Raw genomic sequence first — 23,397 nt, 5'->3', positions numbered from 1 at the left:
CCGTTCGTAAGTCACAGCAAGTAATCGTAACGCGTCGAACACTACTTTAATGTAAATGCCGTGAACGCAAATTGCGAACTCGTGCAACAACGCAAGTGACTCGCATTCAATCGAGTCTATTGAGGTGTAGACTATTGGAATGACACTTTCGGAAAAATCGCGTGATTTCCGATATTAAATGGAGCGCCGGGTCGACCGGCACGAGTTCGCGAGTTTTTCGTATCAATATGAAATGACAGAACGAAGGATTTTGTATTCTACTTGCAGATCTCTCTTTCATTGGCGAGTGCGCGATGTACCCGCCGGGAAAAATTTATCTTTATCTGATTAGAGTTTTATATATACGAATGACGCAACATGGATATATTTTTCTCTCTCTTTCTCTTTCTCTAAAAAAAAAGAAACAGAGAAGTTATCGATCCTAGTTATCCCTGATCGGGACGAGAAACGATCCTGCAACCGGGGAACAGAAGTTGGAACGCGCGCACGACTGGTATTAAATAATTCCGAACCATTTTCGCGCTACATCACATTTCGATTTTAGCATCTCGTTCCGCCATCCGATCGAACATATCGCGTTGCGCGAGAATGTTGCATCCTCAGTCGAGCAAAGCGGACTTGAGTCACGCGAGTAATAAACGGAACATTACGTTATGTCATATCGAGGCCTCTCCGAGCGGCGTTCCTCAAATGTGCATGAGCAGCGGTTTTATGCGAATTGAAGCAATCGCGAGTGAAAGTTAAGTATAGTATATAAATTATCGCGACGGCACGTTTACGATTATTTGAAGCGTGTAATCGAATTCGCATAAAAACACGCGTGTCGCGTAAATCTCATCATCAAGGTGGATTCAGACCGAGCTGGAAAAAATAAACGGTCCTGAAGAAATATTCGCGATGAGCGTAACGAGGATTTTTTTACGGGATAAGAGTCCGGAATAGACATATCCGTTAATATAAATTTGGGCTTCTTCGCGGCGTCATCCAAGTAAATTCGTTTTCTGACACTCGTTCCCGTTCCTCGCTCAGCCTGAATTCACCTTACGATAACGAGGACACTTTTCTAGTCGAATAATCGACGCTGTGATTGTCTGCACGTATAAAACGTGACGAAATTACGCGCGGTTCCTTTTTTTGTAAATCCTCGAGAGACTTTAGCCCATCGTAAAATCGCGCGACTCTTTCAACACCGATAAATAGAGTGCCTATTTGCATTTGACGCGAAACCGCCTATTCGACGCGCAATGATTAACAATTCGAGTTCCAGCGAACGATGATGTAACGGCCCGTATCTCTCCGTCTCGGCTCGAGAGAGTTCGTTGTTATTTCCGCGCGTACTCTACGTTTAAGCCGCGCCACGTTTCCCCAACTTACAATAAAGAGCGAAGGGAAAAAAAGAGGATCGGGATTTGCGCGAAATGGACCCAAATTTCCAATTTCATTTTTGTCTCGCCCACTCTCCGCGGGGCAGACACTTAACACGTGACTGAGCTGCAAACTGTTCGGCCTAGGCTCCTCTAGCTTAATTCAGATACGTTGGACCCTCTTCTCCTTTTACGTTGGACGTGCTTCATTTCTCTCTTTTATCGATGTAATAATTAAAATTGTGCTTAAGAAAAGAAAGAGGAAGAACGTTGTCATGTAAATTTCACGACTGAGTATATCTTAAGGAGACGATTCCATACACACCCACACACACACACACACATACACTGTGTCCGATTGGGACGGGTTCTCTCGTACGAACGCGATACATATTGTTAATTCAGTTCTTGCCTTAGTGCTAACGATAATTCTGTATATGTGCAATGTAATTTTGTTACCGAGTACATTATACGATTATCTCGACTATTTGTAAATAAAGGAAAAAATTACCACGCGTAAACGTGACACACTTCCTGCTGGTAAATAAGGGGCGAACTTTGATCAACTGTTGATTAATCGATGATTAATTCAATGATTGTTTCTAGCAAAACTTTGACTACACGTCTCTTACCCGATCTTTATACCCATGTGTTAAGCAACGAAAAATTGACGATTTCATTCTATCAGCAAAATATTGCAGACGTTAAGAAACTAATTCTGCAAAATTTCTAACTACTAATTCCTAATCTAATCTTTCTTTTCATGTGTCGAACAACAAAAGAATTAATTATTCTATCTACGTAAAGTACATATTTCTCGATAATCCAGTAAGCAAAATGTTGGCACTTTGACGGAAAATTCAAGCGAAATACTGCGATAAATTGGCACCAACTACGCCCGCATTAAGCTCTCTTCTGCCAGCAGAACCTGCCAACATAATTTGACAGTAAATTGCCAGCGGAAACCGAGGAGAATTTGTCATTTCGTAACTGTTTAATTTAAATGCACGAATACATATATAATTTAAATGGTTACGAAATGACAAATTCCCTACTTGGTTTTTGCAATCAATCTGCCACCGCATATTCTGTTAATAAATTCTGTTATATTTCCGCTAGCATTTTGTCAACAAAATTTATAGGCAAAACACCTTGCAAAATTTTTGACAAACTTAACTGTCCGATAAATTAATCGTTGTAGAAGCCTCGGGACAACTTTGACCGATTATACTATCTCCGACGATAGGGGCACTTATGATCGCGAGCCTTATTTGCGAAGATATCGTGAAGATAAAGTGAAAGTCCGATAAATAAATGCTGTATCATCGCACGCGGCTATTTCGGAAGCTAAGTATTCCGATTTGACATCAATGTCAAAAGGTGTAAATTTTGCAATATGTCGCGGGATCCATCATTTATGATCTTTTTCTCTCTTCCGCATAAACAGCCTGTTTTTCCCTCTCCAGCAGTATCTATTTAAAAATCGCTCCTCTCTTTCTCTCCTTCTCTTTCTCTCTGTCTCTCGTCTCTCTTTCTCGTCGCAACCGCATTATTTGCCGAGAGGGCGTTAGCGCGTGACGGGTCTTTCAAGCGTGGACTCTCGGAAAAGATCAGCAGTGCCTCGTGCAGCGTCTGCTCAGTGTTGACGTTCGGAAGATACGATTGGCTCGAGACTCTACCGTGTCTCTCGATATCTCGCCGGTGGTGCGCATCGTTGCTGCGGACTGCGTTATCTCGGGAGTACATACGTGGAAAACGCCGAGTCATTCCATTTGATCATTTCCACAGAAATTACGGAGTATCCACGCCGCTAACAGCCAGCCGGAAAACAGAAATTCAGGTGAGCGTGAAATTATTTAAGCGAGCATCAGTCATGGATGCTTAACCAAGTTCAAGGTCTTCACGTTCATTCATAATAGCCTTCATAATAGCCTGGCTTGATGTACTTAATAGGCGTTTCGGTCAACGCGCGTTTACAGCGATACGGTTTTATATAGCGTCAACGTGTGTCGCATTTAATGATGCATTGTTTTTAGACAAATATGCACTGCTATGTGAGTACCATACCGGGGTCCATAAACAATTTGTTTCAAAACAAAGAACCATGGCAAATAGCAGCTATGACGAGTACAGCCACCCTCGCTACAGTATGGCTGTGGAATTTTATCTATCAGGATGAGAGTAAGTATTGCAGTATTGAAGGTATTTTTCCATATATAAGTCAATCGTAATATAATTATACTATATTGTTATTAGTTCTTTTTCGATAAAGTTATTTTTATCAAAGTTGTTGTTATCAGAACACGTATGTTGCACAGGCCTTTTAGAACGTGGCAAGAAACAGCTGTTCAGACTAGCTCGTTATATTCCCTCGGTGCGAGACAGGATAAATAAAGAGTTAGGTGATATTAATGAAAACTTCGAAAAGGATGTCATACGCAGACTCAAGGACGCTAAGTTTATTGTGCAGCTTCCCAAAGGTGGATTTAAAAATGACAAGATCAAGAACTTAATAAATGAGTTTATTCATCTGGGTAAGACTAATTAACTTTGCCATTGTCTTGCTAGAAATTTTTGTATTTTAATTTAACTTCCGCTCCTTTTCTAGGTGACTACGATTGGCAAGGAGGTCGTGTATCAGGTGCAGTTTATAGAACTAACAGCGAACTTGCGGAGTTAATGGGCGATGTATACGCGATAGCATCTTATACAAACCCATTGCATCCTGATATATTTCCCGGCATATGTAAAATGGAGGCAGAAGTAGTCAGGATTGCCTGCAACTTGTTTAATGGAGACAAAGCATCTTGTGGAACTGCAAGTAGCTTTTCTATTATTTTCTATAATTTATACAAAATTATATAAGTAAATTAAGTATTAAGATGCAACATGTTAAGTTACTCCATGATTTTTAGATGACCACAGGAGGTACGGAGTCAATTTTATTAGCGTGTAAAGCATACAGGGATTATGCTCGTGAAGTCAAGGGCATCAGAAAACCAGAGATAGTTCTGCCAATTACCGCTCATGCAGCATTTGACAAAGCCGCGCAATACTTGAAGATAAAAATACGTTCCGTACCTGTCAATCAGCACAGTTTTACAGTTTGCATCAAAACTATGAAAAAGTCAATTACAAATAATACAATCATGTTAGTAGGCTCGGCGCCAAACTTTCCTTACGGAACTTTGGACAATATTGAGGCAATATCTAAATTAGGTGTAAAATACGGTATACCCGTTCATGTGGATGCCTGTCTAGGCGGTTTTCTAGCATGTTTTATGTCCGATGCTGGTTTTCCTTTACCACCCTTTGACTTCAGGCTTCCCGGCGTAACCAGCATATCGGCTGACACCCATAAGGTATTTATCTGACATTTATACGATATATAAGTTTACACATGTTGCTTGAAGCATGTAGACCATACGTGATGTCTTTTTTCAGTACGGATATGCTCCGAAAGGATCTTCGTTGATCCTTTATCGAAACAAGGAATACCGACATTATCAGTATTGTGTAACTACGAATTGGCCCGGAGGTATTTACGGGTCACCAACCATCAGTGGCTCTCGAGCCGGTGGTATTATAGCCACTTGCTGGTCGACATTAATGTTCTATGGACACGACGAATATGTGAAATCCACTAAAAAAATCATTGAAACTACCAGATATATCGAACGAAAGTAAGCATTATCATAGATACATTTATATCGATTTAAAATATTAATGATATACCGATTTTTAAAAATTGAATTGATTCGTAGGTTGAGGGAAATGAATGGAATTTTTGTGTTTGGCACACCAGCAACATCTGTCATTGCAATCGGTTCCAATGATTTTCACATCTACAGACTATCGGAAGCTCTCAGTGGCAAGGGATGGAATTTGAATACGCTACAATTCCCTAGCGGTATACACATTTGCATCACACATGTACATACCGAGCCAGGAGTTGCCGATGAATTCTTAGAGGATGTTAAGACGGAACTGGAAATTATTATGCAAAGCCGAAGTACTCCAGTGGAAGGAAAGGTAAAAACAGCAAAATAAAAATTTATAAATAAATTTACGTTTCAAAATACCAATTGTTATGTGATATTTTTCAGCTTGCAATGTACGGAATGAGTCAAAGCATACCGGACCGAAGTGTGGTCGGCGATTTTACAAGATGTTTTTTGGATTCCATGTACTACACCGAAGAAAATGAAACGCATGAATAATCCCATATCTTCTAAAAAATGTAATTTTAATATATTATTACAATGAAAATATAAAGTGCATACATTTTTTATGCGACTGAACATGAAAAGCTCAAACATATATTTTCTACAATTAACTTTTTTTAGTAGAGATGTGAATATTTGTGTAAGAACGCGTTAAACAAATATTTAAAGTAATATGTGTGTGTTATGAGCAAATATTTCTATTAAAATAAGAAAAACGGTCTTTTTTATATCGTAGAATATATCAAAAGTTAGTAATTCGAATAGAGATATCAATATTTCTATAATATTGTTATATTAACTAAAAAGAGAATATAACTTTGTTTTTGTATATAAATTGAAGACTGATTATATATTTTCTAATTTACGTAGGAAAAACGTACGTATAATTACTGGAAAATTATTTACAACATTTCAGAAAAAGAATAGACTGATAGTAGACATTTTTGTAACCTATGCCATCATAGAATTATGCATTTTATATATATATATATATCTTAACTAATGTTAAAATGTATATGAAGAGATAATAAATTTCAATTTATTATTTTACTATGTATTAATGATATATTGGTATATTTGATCGGTATATTTAGATTATAAGAAGGCAACACGAGTATTTTTAATTTATCATGAAATAAATAAGTTACATTTTTTTTTAATTATTACTACTATACTTTTTTTATATATTGATCAATGTCCTCGATGCATTAACGTTAATCATATTTCATTCCGATACAATTTCTTTTGCAATTTTTAAAACTCACTTCCGCCAAATCCCTTAGATATATACGTTAAAGCAGCTCTTTCACGACTTTCTTGATCTACTTTCCTATTCAGACCGCCTTTCTTCCGATCTACTTCTTTAGATTGCATTAAGAAAATTGCGGCGGTTTAATGACCACACGTAATTACGTTGGAAGAGAATAGAGAGAAAGAGAGAAAGAGATAAGAAGGAAGTAAAACATAATTAAATTGTTTCTATATATTCTCCATGAATCTTTTAAAGAATATATTAAGTATGTGCGTATATATATACCGGCGACAGCTCAGAACTGCGTTTCAGATTTTTGACCGTTTTAGATTCAATTATAAGACAGCTTTATAGATTTTTGTCTTTCTCGAATCCTTCTTAACATGTTTTTTCAATCAATTTTGGTTTAATAAAAAAATAATAATTATATTATAAAGAACTCTGGAAAGGGCTAACAGAATTAAGCGGCGAGACGATTGTTGTGAAAGTTTAATAGGCAGATATGATTTTTCTAATATTGACTTGATATATCGAAAAGATTTAATTTTAGTATCGTTTTTAAATTATATACATATATATATATATATATATATATATATATAAATATAAATTTGGTATATATATATATATATTTGATGGCAAAACTCGAATAAACGGGATACTGCGCCGGTTTCCTCTATTAGGAACATACTTGAGCGATATCAATATGCCTTGGTATGAGAAATATTTTATCGTATGCGTGAAAGAGAGTAGTTATGAGATACCAAATGCCGACGTGTGACCTCGCCGGATATCGCTATCGTTTATATCGGGTTCTCTCGTTATTGCTTTTTTCAAATAAAATAAAATTTGATCATTTTCAGCATTGGCAAGCACAGCGCTGAGTGTACGACAAACGTAGAAATTATTCTCGCGTTAATTCGAAAACAAATTACAGGAAACACGATACACGATAATATAAATGTAGAACGTGCTCGAATTTAAATATTTTCGAAAGAAGCTACGACACAGATTAATAACAAAGACTTTACGTAACAAGAGTGTGTTATTTATTAGCCCCCGGTTTTATTCGTCAACGCTATAATATTAAAATGATAAATTGCAAATGAAGTGTTGTATATACGTGTATGTGTATGTATCCTTTCTTCCTACTGGATAATATTTTTCACACGACTTATATTATATGGGTGACAAATACGCGATCCTCACGAGCTCCGTTTCATCCCGAAATAACGGCTCTCCCTCAGCAAAGTTAGGGGCACGGTTAACATCGTCTCTCTGATGTCGGAACAATCTGGAATAATACTGATATCTATGTATAACCTTGCCCGGATGAAAATAAGAGAAGAAAAACCATATTGCGGAAAGTTCGTACGTCACATTACGAGGGACGGTGATAAAGTATTTTTCTCGGTGCGTCGGATTCAAAGAATCGAAAACGGACGACGATTCACGAGCGCCTCAAATAATGGAGCGTATAATTGATTCAATTAAAATGAGCGCGACCCGAGAGGAAATCCCGCGAAAAACTTTTCGCTCTGCTTTTCATGTATTTTTGAACGAACTTATATACCGACGCATTGTTATTTCGCACCCTCTTTCAACCCTGCAATTTTATACGGAGCAAGGTATTGCAAATTGGGTAAAAACGTATGAAAGCTTTTTTTACACTTCCTAATTATTCAGAAATATCCGCGAACGGAATACGATTGATGTTGAAGAGATTGGATCATATAATTGTTCGGATCGGAGCTAGCCATCAGTAATTGTTACGCCGTTTATTTCCACTACCGCTTCAGAGAATTCCTTTTCATAACTGTTAATTGAAGAAAATTTAGTCCATTTCTTCTTTCTGAGAAGGAACATAATTAAAAGAGCAAAAACGCAAGCGACGATAAAATATTAAGTTGTACGGGACCGGCAAGATGGACAAGAAGCGTAATTACGCGAGATAATTCTTTATATTATATCAATTACGCAAGATTAAATCGTATTTTCGAAAGACTTTGGCTCAGTTTTTAGTTACATCTCAATTTATATAAATTACATTATATAAATTACACGAGACACAAGTAGCAAACACAGTTAGTTTCGAACGAATCGCGCGTGTTTGTGCACGTTTATTACTATTTTCTCGTAGAGCGGTACGTAAACTTACTGGAACTCGATCGTAATGTTCCGCGGGATTCGGTCAATGAATTTCTCAAACAGATAAAAACTCAACAACTTCGAACGTGAGAGCTTTATTTCATTAAACGCGACAATCTATTAATTTTGTAAAATAACTCTCTTATAACAAACAACAGCGAGTCGTTACATGTGGTCATTATATTAATAGCGGGATTTACGGCCGTTTATGCATTTTCACAACCGTACTTGTTTTTCTATTTTCTTTTTGACGCGTGTGCCAATGATCGTGTCATTTCAATATTGCGTCTGCACTGTAATTGGCTGAACGTTCATTCAGTCAAAGTGACAATTGAAAGCGCTGTGTGCATAAGTAATTGAAAATATTCCAATCATCGCGAGCTCGCCATTGCATACGTCGATCGGTATAATCCCGGCCGTACTTTTTTTCGCCAATTCAATTATCCGTGTAATTAGAGGGTACGGTTGAAACGCGAAAAAAATTCCGCGACACCATGAGATCCATCTCGCCACACATATGACCTGTCATTTAAGTTACACGTTAAAAAAAAAAAAAAAAAAAGAGAGAGAGAGAGAGATACCACAGATACATATTTACAGCGTTGCATATGACATGAAGAAGCGAAATACGTGAAATAGTATCAGGAAAGAGAAGCGAGAATGAAGAGAAACAAATACTAAAGTCCCTTGCAGAATGCCAGGCAACAGACAATAGGAACCAAAAAATCGTTAATTACAACCTAAAAAATTCGAATGCTATGATTGGTTGGTAACAGGCAATAGGCACAGAATTTCCAACGTGACGGAAACTCTGTGTCTATTGCCTGTGTCACTGTTTATTCCGCATTTATACACGATTTCTGATTTTTATTCCCTATTCCTATTGCCTGTTGCCTAGCATTGTGCAAGGGGGCTTTATATTCGTTTTATTTCCGCATTCTTGCTTTCTCACCTTTTATCTATATTTTAAATAATATACGTGGAACGCGACATATTTATTATCCCCTCTCTTTCTTTCATTTTCTTTTCAATTTATATTAATATTCTAGATTATTTTTATTGACCTAAATAGTGTGGGTGCTTGCGGAGAACATTTCATGTTTTCATCGAGGTAAATTGCTTTTCCGTTATTATTCGTTATTAGAAAAACTTATTCCGTCACTTGTGAATATGCAATAAATTAAAATGTCATCTGTGCATGAATCAACGATGGTAGACAAAGCCTTTTTAAATTTTTAGAAATTATTACAGCAGTTTCACGCATGGAAATGCAGATATGAGACATTAATTCTCTCATTACGTTGTATCGTCAACAACAAATGCAAAAACGCATTCGGAACTTTAAGTTAATGTTAAATGTCCGGTGAGTAAAACTGCGCTTATATATACAGCAACGCGATGAGAAGCCACATTGTCGGCTCTATTGTTTCTATTAGATAATGGATCAATAAAAACGTGCGTTCCGCTACGGTGGTACGGTGGCGATACAAAATTCGACGGAAATGGAATCAATTGTATAGATAATTCTATCACAATTTATTTTATCAAAACTCATATGCGCGATATATATGGCATATATATGAGTTTTGCGTAAAATTGCAACAATTCCTCGAAGGTATGACTCGAAAATATATGATGAGTATTTTTTTAACGTTAAATGAATACACAATCTCGTCTAATCTAGTCCCAAAATAGATCGCATTTATATGATTACAGTACACACCTTTATTCCATTATACGAGTCCGTTCCATCGGAATTGCAGAGCCATTAAAAGCTGTACTATTTCATAAAACAATGAATCGTTATGAAACGCATGTGTCGCGCGTAATTACCGTCCGGTTCGCATGCAACGTTTTTATTCCGTCGGAGTTCACCGTCAAATTTTATTGCAACTGAATTTCAGTCGGCATACAAAGAACAGTATAGTCCTTATGCCACGGTTGTAACATCAATTTAAAAGGTTGTTAATTCCAAATCCATTTGATCCAGTTAACGATCCCTCTCGGTATGTATAGTATTAAAATACACAGATATCATTTCTCTCAAGAAGTGAGAAAAAGCTCCGTGTTTTTCTCATGTAATAAATCACAAACGCACGTCTTTCCCTCTCACTGCTGTATTGAGTTATGGTCGGCATTTTTTTCCAATCACGTAAGCGTTTGAAGACGATATTTCGCGCATGTCACTCCCTATACGACCGGGTCAATGTTTTGGAAAATGTGACTTACCAACGTTGGTAATACATCGGTTTCCTGAATGCCAATTTGTCAGCATTTCGAAACGTTAATGTATATAAATTAAAAAATAAGGATGTATATAAACTTCGACTATATACAGATGACTTCGATAAATCTTCTATACAACTTTGATTACACAAGAAATGTCGGAAATATTTTAAATAGCGTTGAGTTCGAATGATAAACTGTGAGCAATTATTTTGCTGTAATAGGCACGTTAAGAAATATCTTGTTTATCTCCAGGTACAATAAAAATAGTTTTTATTGCTCATAGACAGATACAAAATAACTCTTTGGTAGATAAAAATTATTGACTGAGAGATTGATATATCCCACAGGGGTTGGAAAGCGAATAAAACGCACACGTTCAATCGACAAACTCGAGATTGAATTCCGACGTAAAATTGAGTGGCAGGCAGCAGGAGAAAAGTCACATAGGTATGGTTTTAATGCATATATAAATGGGATTGTCGTAAGCAATCAAACAACTCGTTACAAAATCAATATTGTATAACGAATGGCCGTGGTGTGTAGTCTAAAGGTTAACACTTTCACTGCCGAATTAGCAATTTATCGTCTTCGATTGCGAACGCCAACAAAAAGAAATCGAAGACGTCGATAGCCATTTTATTCGTATGCGCGTTCTAAGTACCGGTATATTTATAGCATCACAAAATTACATTTATATTCTCATCAACTATCTTCTAAAGCTACTGAAATATAAACGGTGTATTTAAAACGTCAAATTATAGGATTGAAAAAATATATGTACATATACGGTCAAAATAGTAGATAATAGATAGTAAAAACGATAAGCAAAATATAATTTTTCTGTGAAAATTCGTAATTTTCGATATTTATATCTGCAGTTTGATGAGCAAATACAGCGCTCCGGATTGTCTCTATGGTAGCAGTATGCTTCAGTCGATATCGCCTAAAGTGCAAAATTGGAAAAACTTTCTCTAAAAACTTTCTCCAAAAGATACATCGACAGATAATTGTCGATAAATCGATCGGGTATATGATATGAAATTATGTCACATATTACGCAAACTAACGGCAATGTTTCGATTGAGAAAGCGGAAAGATAAGAATCTTCATAAATTCTATAAATCCCACGCCCATACACGTGCGTAAAATTTTACACATTTACTCGCTCCAATGCGACGCTGAGAGAGACATTTTGGTCTCAAGACGACGCGAGATCGTCTCCAGAGAGGGAGCCCTCTTTTTCTCTTTTCACCCTCTTTCTCGGGGAAGATACGCTTCCTGTGAACGAGATTGCGTATTCTCGGCTCCCGCTTCCGGTAGAGACTTTCGCGGCTTTCGATGGTGAAAAGCCCATCGGCGGCACGGGAACTATCGCGGCGGTGGACCCCGAGTTTGGTCGACGGGCCGCGATAGGTCGGCGTCTGGAGTACGCGCTCTAGGCTGCCGGCGTCGCGAGGCGAGTGCCGCGAGACGGCCGGCCAGTATCGTGGAGGCGCGCGACCCGTTGCGACCGTCCAACCCTTATAATTCCGTCGCGCACAGAGCACTCCTGCACGTACGCATACGTCGTAAACGCGTGAACGCGAGGGATACTATCGAGGATCGGCGTTCTCCAACCCACCCCCCCGGTTCCGGGGTTTAATTCCCGGTGAGTTTTCAATTATTTTCAAGTGCGTGCACTTGCGGCGCGAAGCGGGGACGCGCTTTCGATTTGAAAGAAGAGGGGGAGAGAGAGAAGGGGAAGGGAAAGAAGTGCAAAGTGGAAGACGGTAACCAAGATTAACCGCAGCGCGCTGGAAAATCTCACCCCCCCTCCTCGCCGTCTTAAGTTAGCGTCCATTAGCGACGACGCCGACGGAAGTACGGTACTTTAGTTTTGGCAGCCTTTATCGTTTCGCGGAGATCGAGAGTACCCATCGAGTGCCCTCGCTCGCGTACCATCGACACGAGAGCTGCATTTAATGGTGCAGCAAGAACAGCGCGGGAGAAAACGACAACCTTTAACAGTGATAAGTTTTACGTTGATCCACCCTGACGGTGTTCTAATAATGAAAATATTAAAATCCCACCCTAATGACGAAAAGATATAAAAGATATAAGAACCCGCAATAATCTCGCAATAGTCTTCCTGATATACTTTGCGCGCAAACTTTTTACTTACGTGCCTCTCGGCGGGGCACATTCGCAAATCACGCGAAAAATAGCGGTCGTTCAGAGGAATAAAAAGTATCGTTTGTCTTCATTATTTTTTTCGACAACCACTTCAAAAGTCAGTAATTGCCATTACGATAATTTGCTCTTTGTCGAAAATCTATGGAAAATTTAATCGCCTCATTAAATTAAGTTGAAAAGCTTATAAATGAGCAAAAACGACTGTTCGCGAGTCAGATAAAATTTTTAACCCGCGTATTATGCGGAAACAAAAGTTTTAGGACCATCCAGTTTTATTTTCAAGGGGATGAAGATGCAGAGTGAAGGAAAAATTAATACGCGAAATTAAATTAGAGCCGAATTTTCGAAACAATCCGTTTCCCGATTTCGGAAACTTTGTTTTAACTTAATTACTTGCAAACAGCGTCTCGTACTTTATGTAATTTTACAAGTAAAATACTTTTGTACAATTAACAAACGCCGCACGTTTTAGGAAAAAACCGAGGACTGTTAATGCCACATTAGCACGTCGAGAATTTTTTAATGCGTCATCGCGCGCGGTTATCAACACCGGAACTTGGTGAATTTTAATTCAAAACTAGCGGCAAACTGCTATTAGGAAAATTCACCGTCGGAATTTTAATTTCTCGACAGTAATTTGGATAGTAACGCAGACAAGCCTGATGGCTTCTCGTTTATACATACTTCGTAACTTATCAAACTGGAGTTCGCGCTGGTAAGTTTCGCACGTTTACATTATCCGTAAGCGTAGTAATACAACATCCTGCCGCTTTATTGCATAATGTGACCTTTGATTAACGGGAATGAATACGATAATATCCGCGCGCGTGCACGCGAAACCGGGCTGCTAAAAATCACGCGATCGAGAAAATCGCGATGCGCGCCGACACTATTTAATGAAAACTGACGGAGCGTGACGGGGTGCGAATTTTCGGAGCGCAATGCAGTCGCGCGCGCGAGCCGGTAATTATGCAATTTACGATCGGCAGTCAAGCGCATGCGTTACAAGTATTTAATAATGCCTTCGATTTGGGGCGGATGACGTTTAATAGTCGCCGAACTATATATATTACGCCTCTATAAATCGCCAACTCCCAATTGTCCGCGCTAATTAATTAAAAAACGTATCGTGCGTCGCGCGGTATGTACGATGTCTAAAATTAAAATCGGCTTTCATTGTCGTAATGACATTGCTGTAATGACGCTATCGATTTTTTATTAAGAGAATATTAAAAAAAAAAAAAAGAAACAGAGAGACTCTTCATACGTGCGGCAGATGATATTGATCGTGGATAGGCTTTATTTGCAGCAACGTGATGTTTAACGGCGTCAATAGCGCGTTAAATAAATGGGAGTGCGCCATGGCATTCAACATTTCGTAACGGACTTTTAAAATCGTGTAATAAGCTCTGAAAGAGTATGAACGGTGCTCGCGGACATATGTTATCGCTTGCACAAAAAGCTTTGAAATTAGTATCCTCCAGATTAGATACCCACGTATCGCGCTATTGCATCCCCTTAAATTGCTTTGATATTCAGTCGCAAAAACTTCATCGCAGCGGATGCGTTCTAGAAACGGAGAGCATCGGTATATGCATAACTTTTACTGCCTGAATAAATGCGGCGCGGAGTGAAATACCGTATCGCGAACGCGATATCGTATTTAATTACGTGGTATGGTACGTAATTTTCTGTAAAGATAATGAAATTAACAATTTGCGCCATGCAAATACTAAATTGGTCCATCAAAAAAATGTGTTGCATTACGTTTTGCATATCAGGCGGTTACATTTTATGTTTTTAAAAGTGCCAGCTGTTTCTCAGTAACATTATTGTCTACGTTACCATGTTTCTCAAGTTTTGTTTAGTGCTATTTCTAAATGGAATATATAATGTGCCTCGTTTTTTTCTTTTTACATCGGAAAATCTCCTCGTCGCTATAATGACACGACTTTATGTCATCGAGGCGTTTCGCCGAAGAAACCGGTAACACAATCATGTTTGAAGAGTACAAAATCTTGTTGCGAGGACTATAAAATATAAAAAAGACGTGACTGCTTCAAGAAAAAGAGGAGAATTACATTCTGTAAAACGCGACATTTATATTAAGTAGGGCTTTACTCTCTCCGTGTTCCGCGGAATATTCTGAATTTTTCATGAACGTCTGATCTCTAGCCGCTCTAATGTTAATACAACTGATTTCGCGGGCGATCATGCTGTATCCCGTCGAAAAGATAGCTATAAATTCTGGAAGACTTTTATAAATATGTATTCAAGCTCCGCTATAAATACGGATAGCCGCGTGTTCTTCGCACAGTTCTTACACCGCTATCACATAACAGCTCTTGCAAGACTACACGTAAACAACAAAGATAGACACTCTCAGATATTCAAGATCGAACTAACCTTCAGTCAGTTAGATTGCTAAATCTCATCAAACATTATAACGAAGCATTAAAATTGATTCATCTCTGATTAGAATATTAGTGGGAATCTGAAGGGCACTGATTAGACAAACTAACCCTATTCATTTCAACCAGCCCTTTCGTGTCCCAACGGGTTTCTAATCCTCGCATCATAACTCACGAACGAATTGACGAAATTTAATGTTCCAAAGCGCAAATTAAAGCTAAAAGTAGTAGCTTTAATTTGCGCTTTGGAACATTAAATTTCGTCAATTCGTTCGTGAGTTATGATGCGAGCAGGATTAAAAAGGGCGGAAAACACGTTGGAGCGAATAGGGTTAATCTCTTGAGGGACATTATATATACGAAAAAAAAGCTTAGAAGATATTAAATTATGAAATACGAATCGATATTACGAAATTAGCGTATTGATGCAAACCACACGTGTTACATTACTGCGTCCTATTAATTTCGCACATAACTCAGGTGTCACGCGTGCATAAATTTTTGCCCAGCATTTTACCCGGTCGATGGTTGCTTCAGGCACCTACGTATCCGTCGACAACGTCCATAGTAGGACGATCATTATAGTTCCTCGCTACGGTGTAGTTTAATGTCGCAAGATTGTCCGATGCATGCATCGGCACGAGCGCGCGAAACCGCAGAAAAGAGGATGAGGACGGGAACGTGACGCGATTAAGCGCGCTGACCGGGTGTGTAGAGGAAACGATCGCCGCTAATATCCGCGGCGGTGCCCCTCGCGTTCGTAGATTATAATTCTTGCGGGCCAGCTTTCAGGCACGCGCGCGGCCCGCAAATTCAGAGGGGCACGTGTCGGGGGCCCGAATGAACGCGTATATACCTGCAATGCTGACGGGGCGGGTATTCGAAAGAGACCGATGAAATTTCGCGTTCGACAATCAACCGCGACGGGCAATGATTGGCATGAGCCCGACCGTTTGCCGACGTTGACGAGCAGCAGCTCGCCGATACGACGTCTCGTTGAACTGAGAAAAAAGGGATATGTTCGACAAGATCAACGCGACATCGCTCCTCCTCGTCGGCGGATTGTGAAATTGCAGCTGCGCTGTTATGCGATCAAACGCATCTACGCACGTCGATCATGAATTATGCGGCGTGTACGGCGATTCAAAGGGATTTCAGGCTGGATGGACTGGTTCCAGCGATTGACACGGTTAAATCTGAAATCCGATTTCGAGCCGATTTTATTAAATTATAGAAAGACCATTGCCCCTGTCGCGTGCGTGAGCGGGTAAGACCGCGAAATCTTTTGTTAATCTATACTTAAATAAAGTTGTGAAAATTCAAATCCTGATCACGACACGGGTATGAAAATAAATGTTTCAAACTGCCTCGTTCTAGAAACGCATAATGCTCGCGTTATAACTTAAAAATTCATTTAGAACTCGGAACTGAATTGCTGGAAAGTTGCCTACGTCGTAATATACTGTTTCATGAAACTTCAAATTTCGCAGTCGGTTGACTTAATAAAAATATGGCGTCCTGTAAAACAATTAAACTCGAGCTTTACGCTCTCGTTTTATGCACGATTTACGACTAAGAAACGGCGGAAGTTTTGAAAGTTAATACAACGCAGTTTGCTCCTAAGGTAAAGAAATGACACGGGGTATTGTGCATTTTATTCACGCTAAACTTCCTACGCTTAAATCTCGCAAAGTCTCCTTTTCTTCGAACGGACGGACAGATCGTTTTATACGAGAGCTATTAAAGATAAAAGGGATGTAAACACTGCAATTGGGCTCGCCGTGAAATAAAACGGAGGGAAAACGTTGAGTTAGGATGAACTTAAGACGAAACAAGCAATTCTAGAGGGGCACATATGTGAGGACTTATTGCCCTCCCTAAGGTCCCGTAAGCGCAAAGCTAAATGCGCAGTAATCATCAAGCATTCAGGACACGGAAGAAACACCGAAGGCAAACGCGAAAGCAAATATAGTATCGCTAACATTACCTGCTTGCGCAAGAAAATTCGCGAGAATGGAATAGCCAAGTAGTTATTTATGGAATGTTACGCAGAAAGTTGAGGATTCCTGAGATAACACGAATTTCCTGAGGCAATTAGTATACGCCAACGCATTCTCTTGGTATCCGACTACAAAAGTTAGAGCAATTGTTCCGGAGATATAACGGGCGCTAATAAATACCGGCAGCCCACAATAAAATGTATGAACCTTATCGAAGTGCGAGTGCGGAAACATTGCTGCGTCTGTATTTCTAAAAAACCATTCTCTTTCTCTCTCTCTCTCCCTCTCTCCCTTTCTCCGTTCCGCACGTCAATCCCTATCGCCGCTGAACAATTTAATAAGCACGATAAATAGAACATGAGGAAATTCAATATCCGATATCAAACAGTAGAGTCAGATTACTTGAGATGTGGTCGCGATTAAATCGACCACTGCAGTCCGCTTGGTCCCGAAGTATATATTCAGGCTACGTGTGGCGAGCGATATTAAAACATGATTATCCAATCGCAAATTCACCGTGACATATGCGGCGGAAAAGACTGTCGATAAATCCGCGAAGCAAAGTCTCGGTTATGGTGAATCTACGGATTTTGCATTAACCGGATGAATTATATTTCCATTCGTTATCGGTTGCCTGACCCGCCGCGGATTCACTTGGGCTCAGATGTTTCTATACGAATTCAACATTACGCCTCGGGTCTTTAACCAAATGCGCATATATGGGTACCGAATATTCTACCCGGCCGTCACGTGCGCTTTTATACAGATTTCCCACAGGAAATTGTAAAAAATAAAAATAATAATCTTCGTTGTAATTGTTTTATTAATTTTTGACGTGTGTAATATATATAGAATTATTAACGGTGCAACATCCATTGACAATTACCTTTTCTAACAATACGCCAACTCGAACGTGACTGCAATGACGTTACGGAAAATGTAAATTTTGCATGATTTGTGGCGCGGGTTACATACACGTGCGCGCGCGCGCACCAACAGAATTCAATCTTCGAACTGCATAAATAATCGAGGTACGTCGAACACAGCGAGAAACATCGAACACAGCGAGGAACAGAACGAAGTTGGAAAAGAAGCAGGGCGAAAGGTAGAAGAGGGATATCGCTCGCAAAGTGCACACAAAGCGCATAAAAAGGAGCAGCAGCCCTATCGGTATCGAGTCGACGGCGGTAATAAAAAGCGCGTCTCGCGTATAGAGCGGGAGATGCCGAGAACGGCGAGGAATTCTCCCCGGCGCTTTTGTATCGAGAAGAATTTTCTTTGTCGCGCGGCCTTTGACTTTCATTGATACGACGAGAATCCCCGACACAAGAGAAATCGCAAGCCGCATCTGGTCGATCATAAAGGTCCCACTCTGTCGCGTGTCTTCGAAAGCCAACACGTGCGACACCCTTACAACGTCGACGAATAAAGAGAAATGGTGTATTAATTCCTTAGCGTTTTCGTGCTAACGTTGACTTAGTGTCTTGCATGACATGATTAATTGCGGAGGTTCACGGCCGGATGGGGGGTTGATTGATACGCAGCTATAGGGCATCCGCTTTAATTTAACGATCCTTTGATGAATTCACCTCTCGCTCGGCAAAAATTTTCGATTATACTGCCATATTTACTCGATGGATGGCCTAAAAATCTTCAGCTAATTGATCGTTCGTCAGTCAGCGACAAGAAAAACAGCCTGTTATTATGATTGTTCATTTCCCATACAATTATTGCGATCCGCGGAATGATTGATTAAGGTTTTGCCGTGTAACAGAAGACAAGATATTTGAGGGATTTCGATGTGGAACAAGTGTATACGTTTAGGTGACGTTATAACATTAATTCCCGGGCGTTCATATTTTAATATAATATTTTAATATCATCCTAAAAGAGAGGGTTTTTTTTTTAGAAAGAAAATCTAATTTTCCATATAAAATTTTATCATAAATTTTTCATCATAAATGTCCAGACTGCGCTTTAAAAACGACCGCTTTGTGAATTTAAAATTAGAAGTAATTAAGATCTCTTATATTGCCGTACGAAGAAAATTATTACAGTCCTCAACGAGCGTGGAATTTTATGTGCTTATTTCGCGGTTTTTTTCCCTCGTGACGCGCAAAAACGCGTTACGAAAAGTTACTGTTCCATCCAGATTCTCTTTCAAAATTTATATCGAGTGGTGGCTCACCACGTCGCGGCGCAAAATATTAAACGGCACACTTTTCCCCAAGCGGAAGACGTGAATTTAATTCAGCGATATATAGTTGCTGAAACTTGGCGCGGAGATTCGGAGTTTAACGCGCATCACGCGTGACCGCGGGGGAATGGGCGAGGGTTACGGTCCTCTCCTGATTTCTGGTTAGCAGCGACGGCAGATCGGCGATTAAACGCGAACGACATCGTCCAAATTTAATGCGGCCGTTTCGCATTCGACAACAGCTCGCGTCGTACGCGTCGCGCGCGGATCAGTATGCGCGTCCATAAATCCTAAAGACGAACCTGCACCGGCGGTGAAATATGCATCAGTAAACAGCATTAAATAGCGAAGAGTATGACGCGCGCGCGGCCCCTGTCTTTTCGGTGACATGGTCAAGAGAAGCAAATCATCGAAAGCATGCTATATGGCGTATACCTTGGTCAGAGGGTTGATAAAGATGGGTAGGTATATATATGTGTGTGTGTGGGTGAGTGGAAGTACGGAAGTTTGACGAAGGTCGGGGCGATGGCTGGTAATAAATCTTATTATCTGAGCGAATCCAGGCTAATATATCGTGCAGTTCGTGTGCTGCGAATTTCGCTCGAGGCGCAAGGTATATATTTACGTTAGGGGCAGGTACATATTTATGAGTGTGTTAGCTATCTGAGCTAACATATCGCGGGTGATACAAGATTGGCTTTAAATTAGGGTAACCATCAGCATTTAACGCCAAGTCAGTTAGTCATAGATGAAGTAACATGTTATTTGGCTCGTTGTTATTTCCCATACACATTAATTGGATAATTTATCGATGTACACGTAATTTCGATGATATATCGGTGCGTAATAATATATATATATGTATATTTCCTGAAAATTTGAAACTGGATAGTACAAATACGCCAGGTTTGAGTTTCGCTGATATTTTACAAAATATTATTACAGAATATTTCGGATATTAATTAATAAAAACTTGGTGGTCTCAGGCGCTGTTCATAAGAGAATTAAAGATTATGAGACAAATTAATAATCTAATTGGAAATAAATAAATGTTTATATTTTATAAATAAATATTATGCTTTTTTACATTTAAAAAAAAGTTCACGATTTAAAATTCATAGTATCCATATTCATAATAAATAAAAATTGTTTAATCAAAATGTAAGAATAAAAAAATTCAGATTAAATAAAATTATTAGAGATAAGAAATAATTTTCTGTTTTAATAATACAGACGATTCGTTTGCATTTTCATTTAACTATTTTTACATAAAGCGATTCTTTTCATCATTTTGTAGTAAAAATAAGATTATCAAAAAGTGAATGTTTCGTGAGATTCATATCCAAGATATTTTATTGTGTTCTGACATAAATTATGAAATATCTCGTAAAAGATTCACTTACCGATTAATCTTATTTTTCAACTCGTATTGATTTTTTACTTGCTTTTTGGTGTGTATATTATTTGCTCTCTAAATTCCGAACCCTTTTCTTCAATCATGTTTTATTTAACACACAATTTCAAGCGGTTCAGTTTAAATTAAAATCCGAGCATTCGATGAAGCCGATCTCTAAAAATCTTTAATAAATGACACTATCACCAATAAGCTCTCTTAACGCCCGCGTCCACTGAAGTAGCAGTTTGGCGAAAATAAATTTCACTATACTCGTGAGAATAACGCTTCTGACTCGTCACCGACTTATCGGTATAAAATACAGATTTACGATACTTCTCTGAGACTATATTTCTGCAGAACATTTGCCGTGTGTATGCCCATACATATATGTACGTGTGCTCGCTTGAAAATGAAGAGTCAGATAGCACGTATCAGCGAAACCAGTCTTCGTTATTACACTAAACACACCCTCCCCTAAAAGAGAAGGACACCGTTTTCCTCTGCGTGTGCATTTTTCTCGTAGTCGCCTAAGATTAAATTGTCTCTCTTGATAATCGAAAATTGGTGAATATTTACCTTGAAAAAAGCAATATAGATACGTAAATGCAAGTAAATAATTAAATAATTAATTACTCGCGTAATTAATTCCGACGGTTATGTAATTAACGATCATATATCACTGCTAAGGCATAAAAAATTCTAACTGTGAGCGACATGTATGTACATACATGCACACATATGTATTGTATATGCTATATATATGCGCGTAAGTGTTCATTTCTTGCACGTGGAGCACGTAAATTCGCCGTGACTCGAATGGTTTCGTGGTTGCGTGGCTTCGCGTGTAAAATTATCAAGAACTTTAATGTCATAAATGAATTTCACTAACTTGGCGCGTTTCGAATAAACCGGCCGCGCCCTTAACCCTCCGCAACTATTTACTTTTGCCACACCAAACTTTCTGGTGGTATAAACGGATAACAACGAGTGCGCACTTGGCCATCAAAGCACTTAATCGGCCGGTTAATCCTACTTTTGTAAATTGAATAAACTAATGGCCGTTGGCGGGTCGGGCAAATATTATCGAGGTGAGATAACCGCGGTGTAATGAATTTCTGTGAACTTAGCTTTAACGCGTGATCGTCGATCGTCCCCATTTAGAAAAATCGCAGAGCCACCCCCGCTTAATTAGAACCGCTAATGGACCGCGCTTGCATATTAATCGCGCTTCAATAATCAAATTGCGCGCGAATATCCGCCGCTAGGTGCACTTTTGTGCGATATATGTTCATTTAATCAAAAATGTATTAACAATGTACCATATGCGAGTTATATGACTCGATACACCGCGACAGAATGACAAATAGTCACAGCGATGTGAACGGCTAGAAATGAAATGTTTTGCGTCTAGTGTCTAGTACACTGAGAGAAATTTAGTGACAACAAACATTTGATTTGCTGCGAGAGCAAACTTTTTGCTATTGCAACAAAAGGTTTGCTACTATTGCTCAATTAATTAGCTCTTGTAGCAAACCAAGTGTTTGTTGTCACTATAAGTGACAAATGATTTGCTATAATATAGCAAAAAATTTCTCTCAGTGTATATAAACGGATGGAGTGTATCCATTAAAGTCGAATTCATCCTCATTAATGTCGCATATAACACTAGACCGCAAGCTTATTAAAACGACTTAATAAATTGGTATTTTCTATATCAACTTCCTATTTTCCGATCTGTTTTTGCATGTAATAAAATATATACTGTTTCCCGATAAACTAAACATATTTACCGTATAAAGGTGGAACAAATATTATTCCGTTTTATTTTTGCGCGACCCAATATTCTGATGCCGCAGGCTATCGACATACATAATTAATGCACAGGCATATGCCGCGTGTTAGCGATTCATGAATATCCGTTATTTATCATATTTGTATCGTTGTTCGATACTCCCGACCGTATAAATATGCAAAAGTAAGTTAACATTCTCTGTACGTATTTCCAAGAGTTCCGAAATGTGTCTGGCGTAAGTGACAAAAGTTCATGGGTCATCATTACGCGTTGTTTTAACGGTTCGATGAACTTAGATAAGAGATAATAAATGTCGTAATATTGTTGCTACTATCACTACTATGTTGTGGTTTATTAGATATAGCTTTCTTTTTCCGAGATATTATCCCGTTAAGTGAAAAATTCGTATTCCGATGGGAGACTTTTCGCAGATGGGAAAAGTGTTTTCGTGTTTGCCGAAATTTATGTTAGGTTGATCCTTCAAGCACGCCTCTGAAGTTTATAAAAGAAATTTTGACTCATGCTGTATACGGTCGCGACGTTATTTGTCGCGATGTTATTTGTCGCGACGTTATGCAAACCTTATACATATGCGAACGGTACAAATTTCGTCGTACATCGAATTTGTACCAGACTTTTCGTCGTATGGTTTTGCGCGTAAAAGTTGCTCGTTTCCGGGAGGACGAACGAAGATTGCGAAGTACAAAGTTG

The 23,397-nt window shown here is 38.9% G+C and overlaps 2 protein-coding genes and 1 long non-coding RNA gene across 7 annotated transcripts in view; 2 read left to right on the top strand and 1 right to left on the bottom strand.

The window, feature by feature from the left end:
- LOC143899996 (uncharacterized) overlaps nt 1-23,397 on the bottom strand; it is a 168,860-nt gene that overhangs the window by 77,261 nt on the left and 68,202 nt on the right. The window lies entirely within an intron of this gene.
- On the top strand, nt 3,002-6,136 carry Sply (Sphingosine-1-phosphate lyase). The gene is made up of 8 exons (XM_077410337.1): nt 3,002-3,204; nt 3,401-3,545; nt 3,683-3,898; nt 3,973-4,181; nt 4,280-4,726; nt 4,809-5,047; nt 5,129-5,396; nt 5,471-6,136. Exons 2-8 carry the CDS (start codon nt 3,407-3,409, stop codon nt 5,582-5,584), a joined length of 1,632 nt encoding a protein of 543 aa, XP_077266463.1. The 5' UTR covers nt 3,002-3,204; nt 3,401-3,406; the 3' UTR covers nt 5,585-6,136.
- The window catches only part of LOC143899994 (tachykinin-like peptides receptor 99D), a 76,557-nt gene continuing 65,331 nt past the window's right edge, over nt 12,172-23,397 (top strand). Inside the window, exon 1 of one of the 4 annotated variants that reach the window (XM_077410872.1) lies at nt 12,172-12,366. The gene's annotated coding sequence lies outside the window, so the exon portion shown is untranslated. The remainder of the gene's footprint in view (nt 12,367-23,397) is intronic. The other 3 variants (XM_077410869.1, XM_077410871.1, XM_077410870.1) reach the window with 3 other exon arrangements.

Source organism: Temnothorax americanus, unplaced genomic scaffold, assembly GCF_048541705.1.
Source record: "Temnothorax americanus isolate GAGA-0224 unplaced genomic scaffold, ASM4854170v1 Scaffold29, whole genome shotgun sequence".
Lineage (NCBI taxonomy): Eukaryota > Metazoa > Arthropoda > Insecta > Hymenoptera > Formicidae > Temnothorax > Temnothorax americanus.
The sequence above is the reverse complement of the archived record's forward strand: the minus strand, read 5'-3'. Positions and strand labels throughout refer to the sequence as shown.

Bases quoted from the DNA above. Each gene is read 5' to 3' on its own strand.
- Sply (XM_077410337.1), top strand. From the start codon at position 3,407: ATGCACTGCTATGTGAGTACCATACCGGGGTCCATAAACAATTTGTTT. The intron at 3,546-3,682 runs GTAAGTATTGCA...TATGTTGCACAG, and splicing joins TTTTATCTATCAGGATGAGA to GCCTTTTAGAACGTGGCAAG. The intron at 3,899-3,972 runs GTAAGACTAATT...CTCCTTTTCTAG, and splicing joins AAATGAGTTTATTCATCTGG to GTGACTACGATTGGCAAGGA.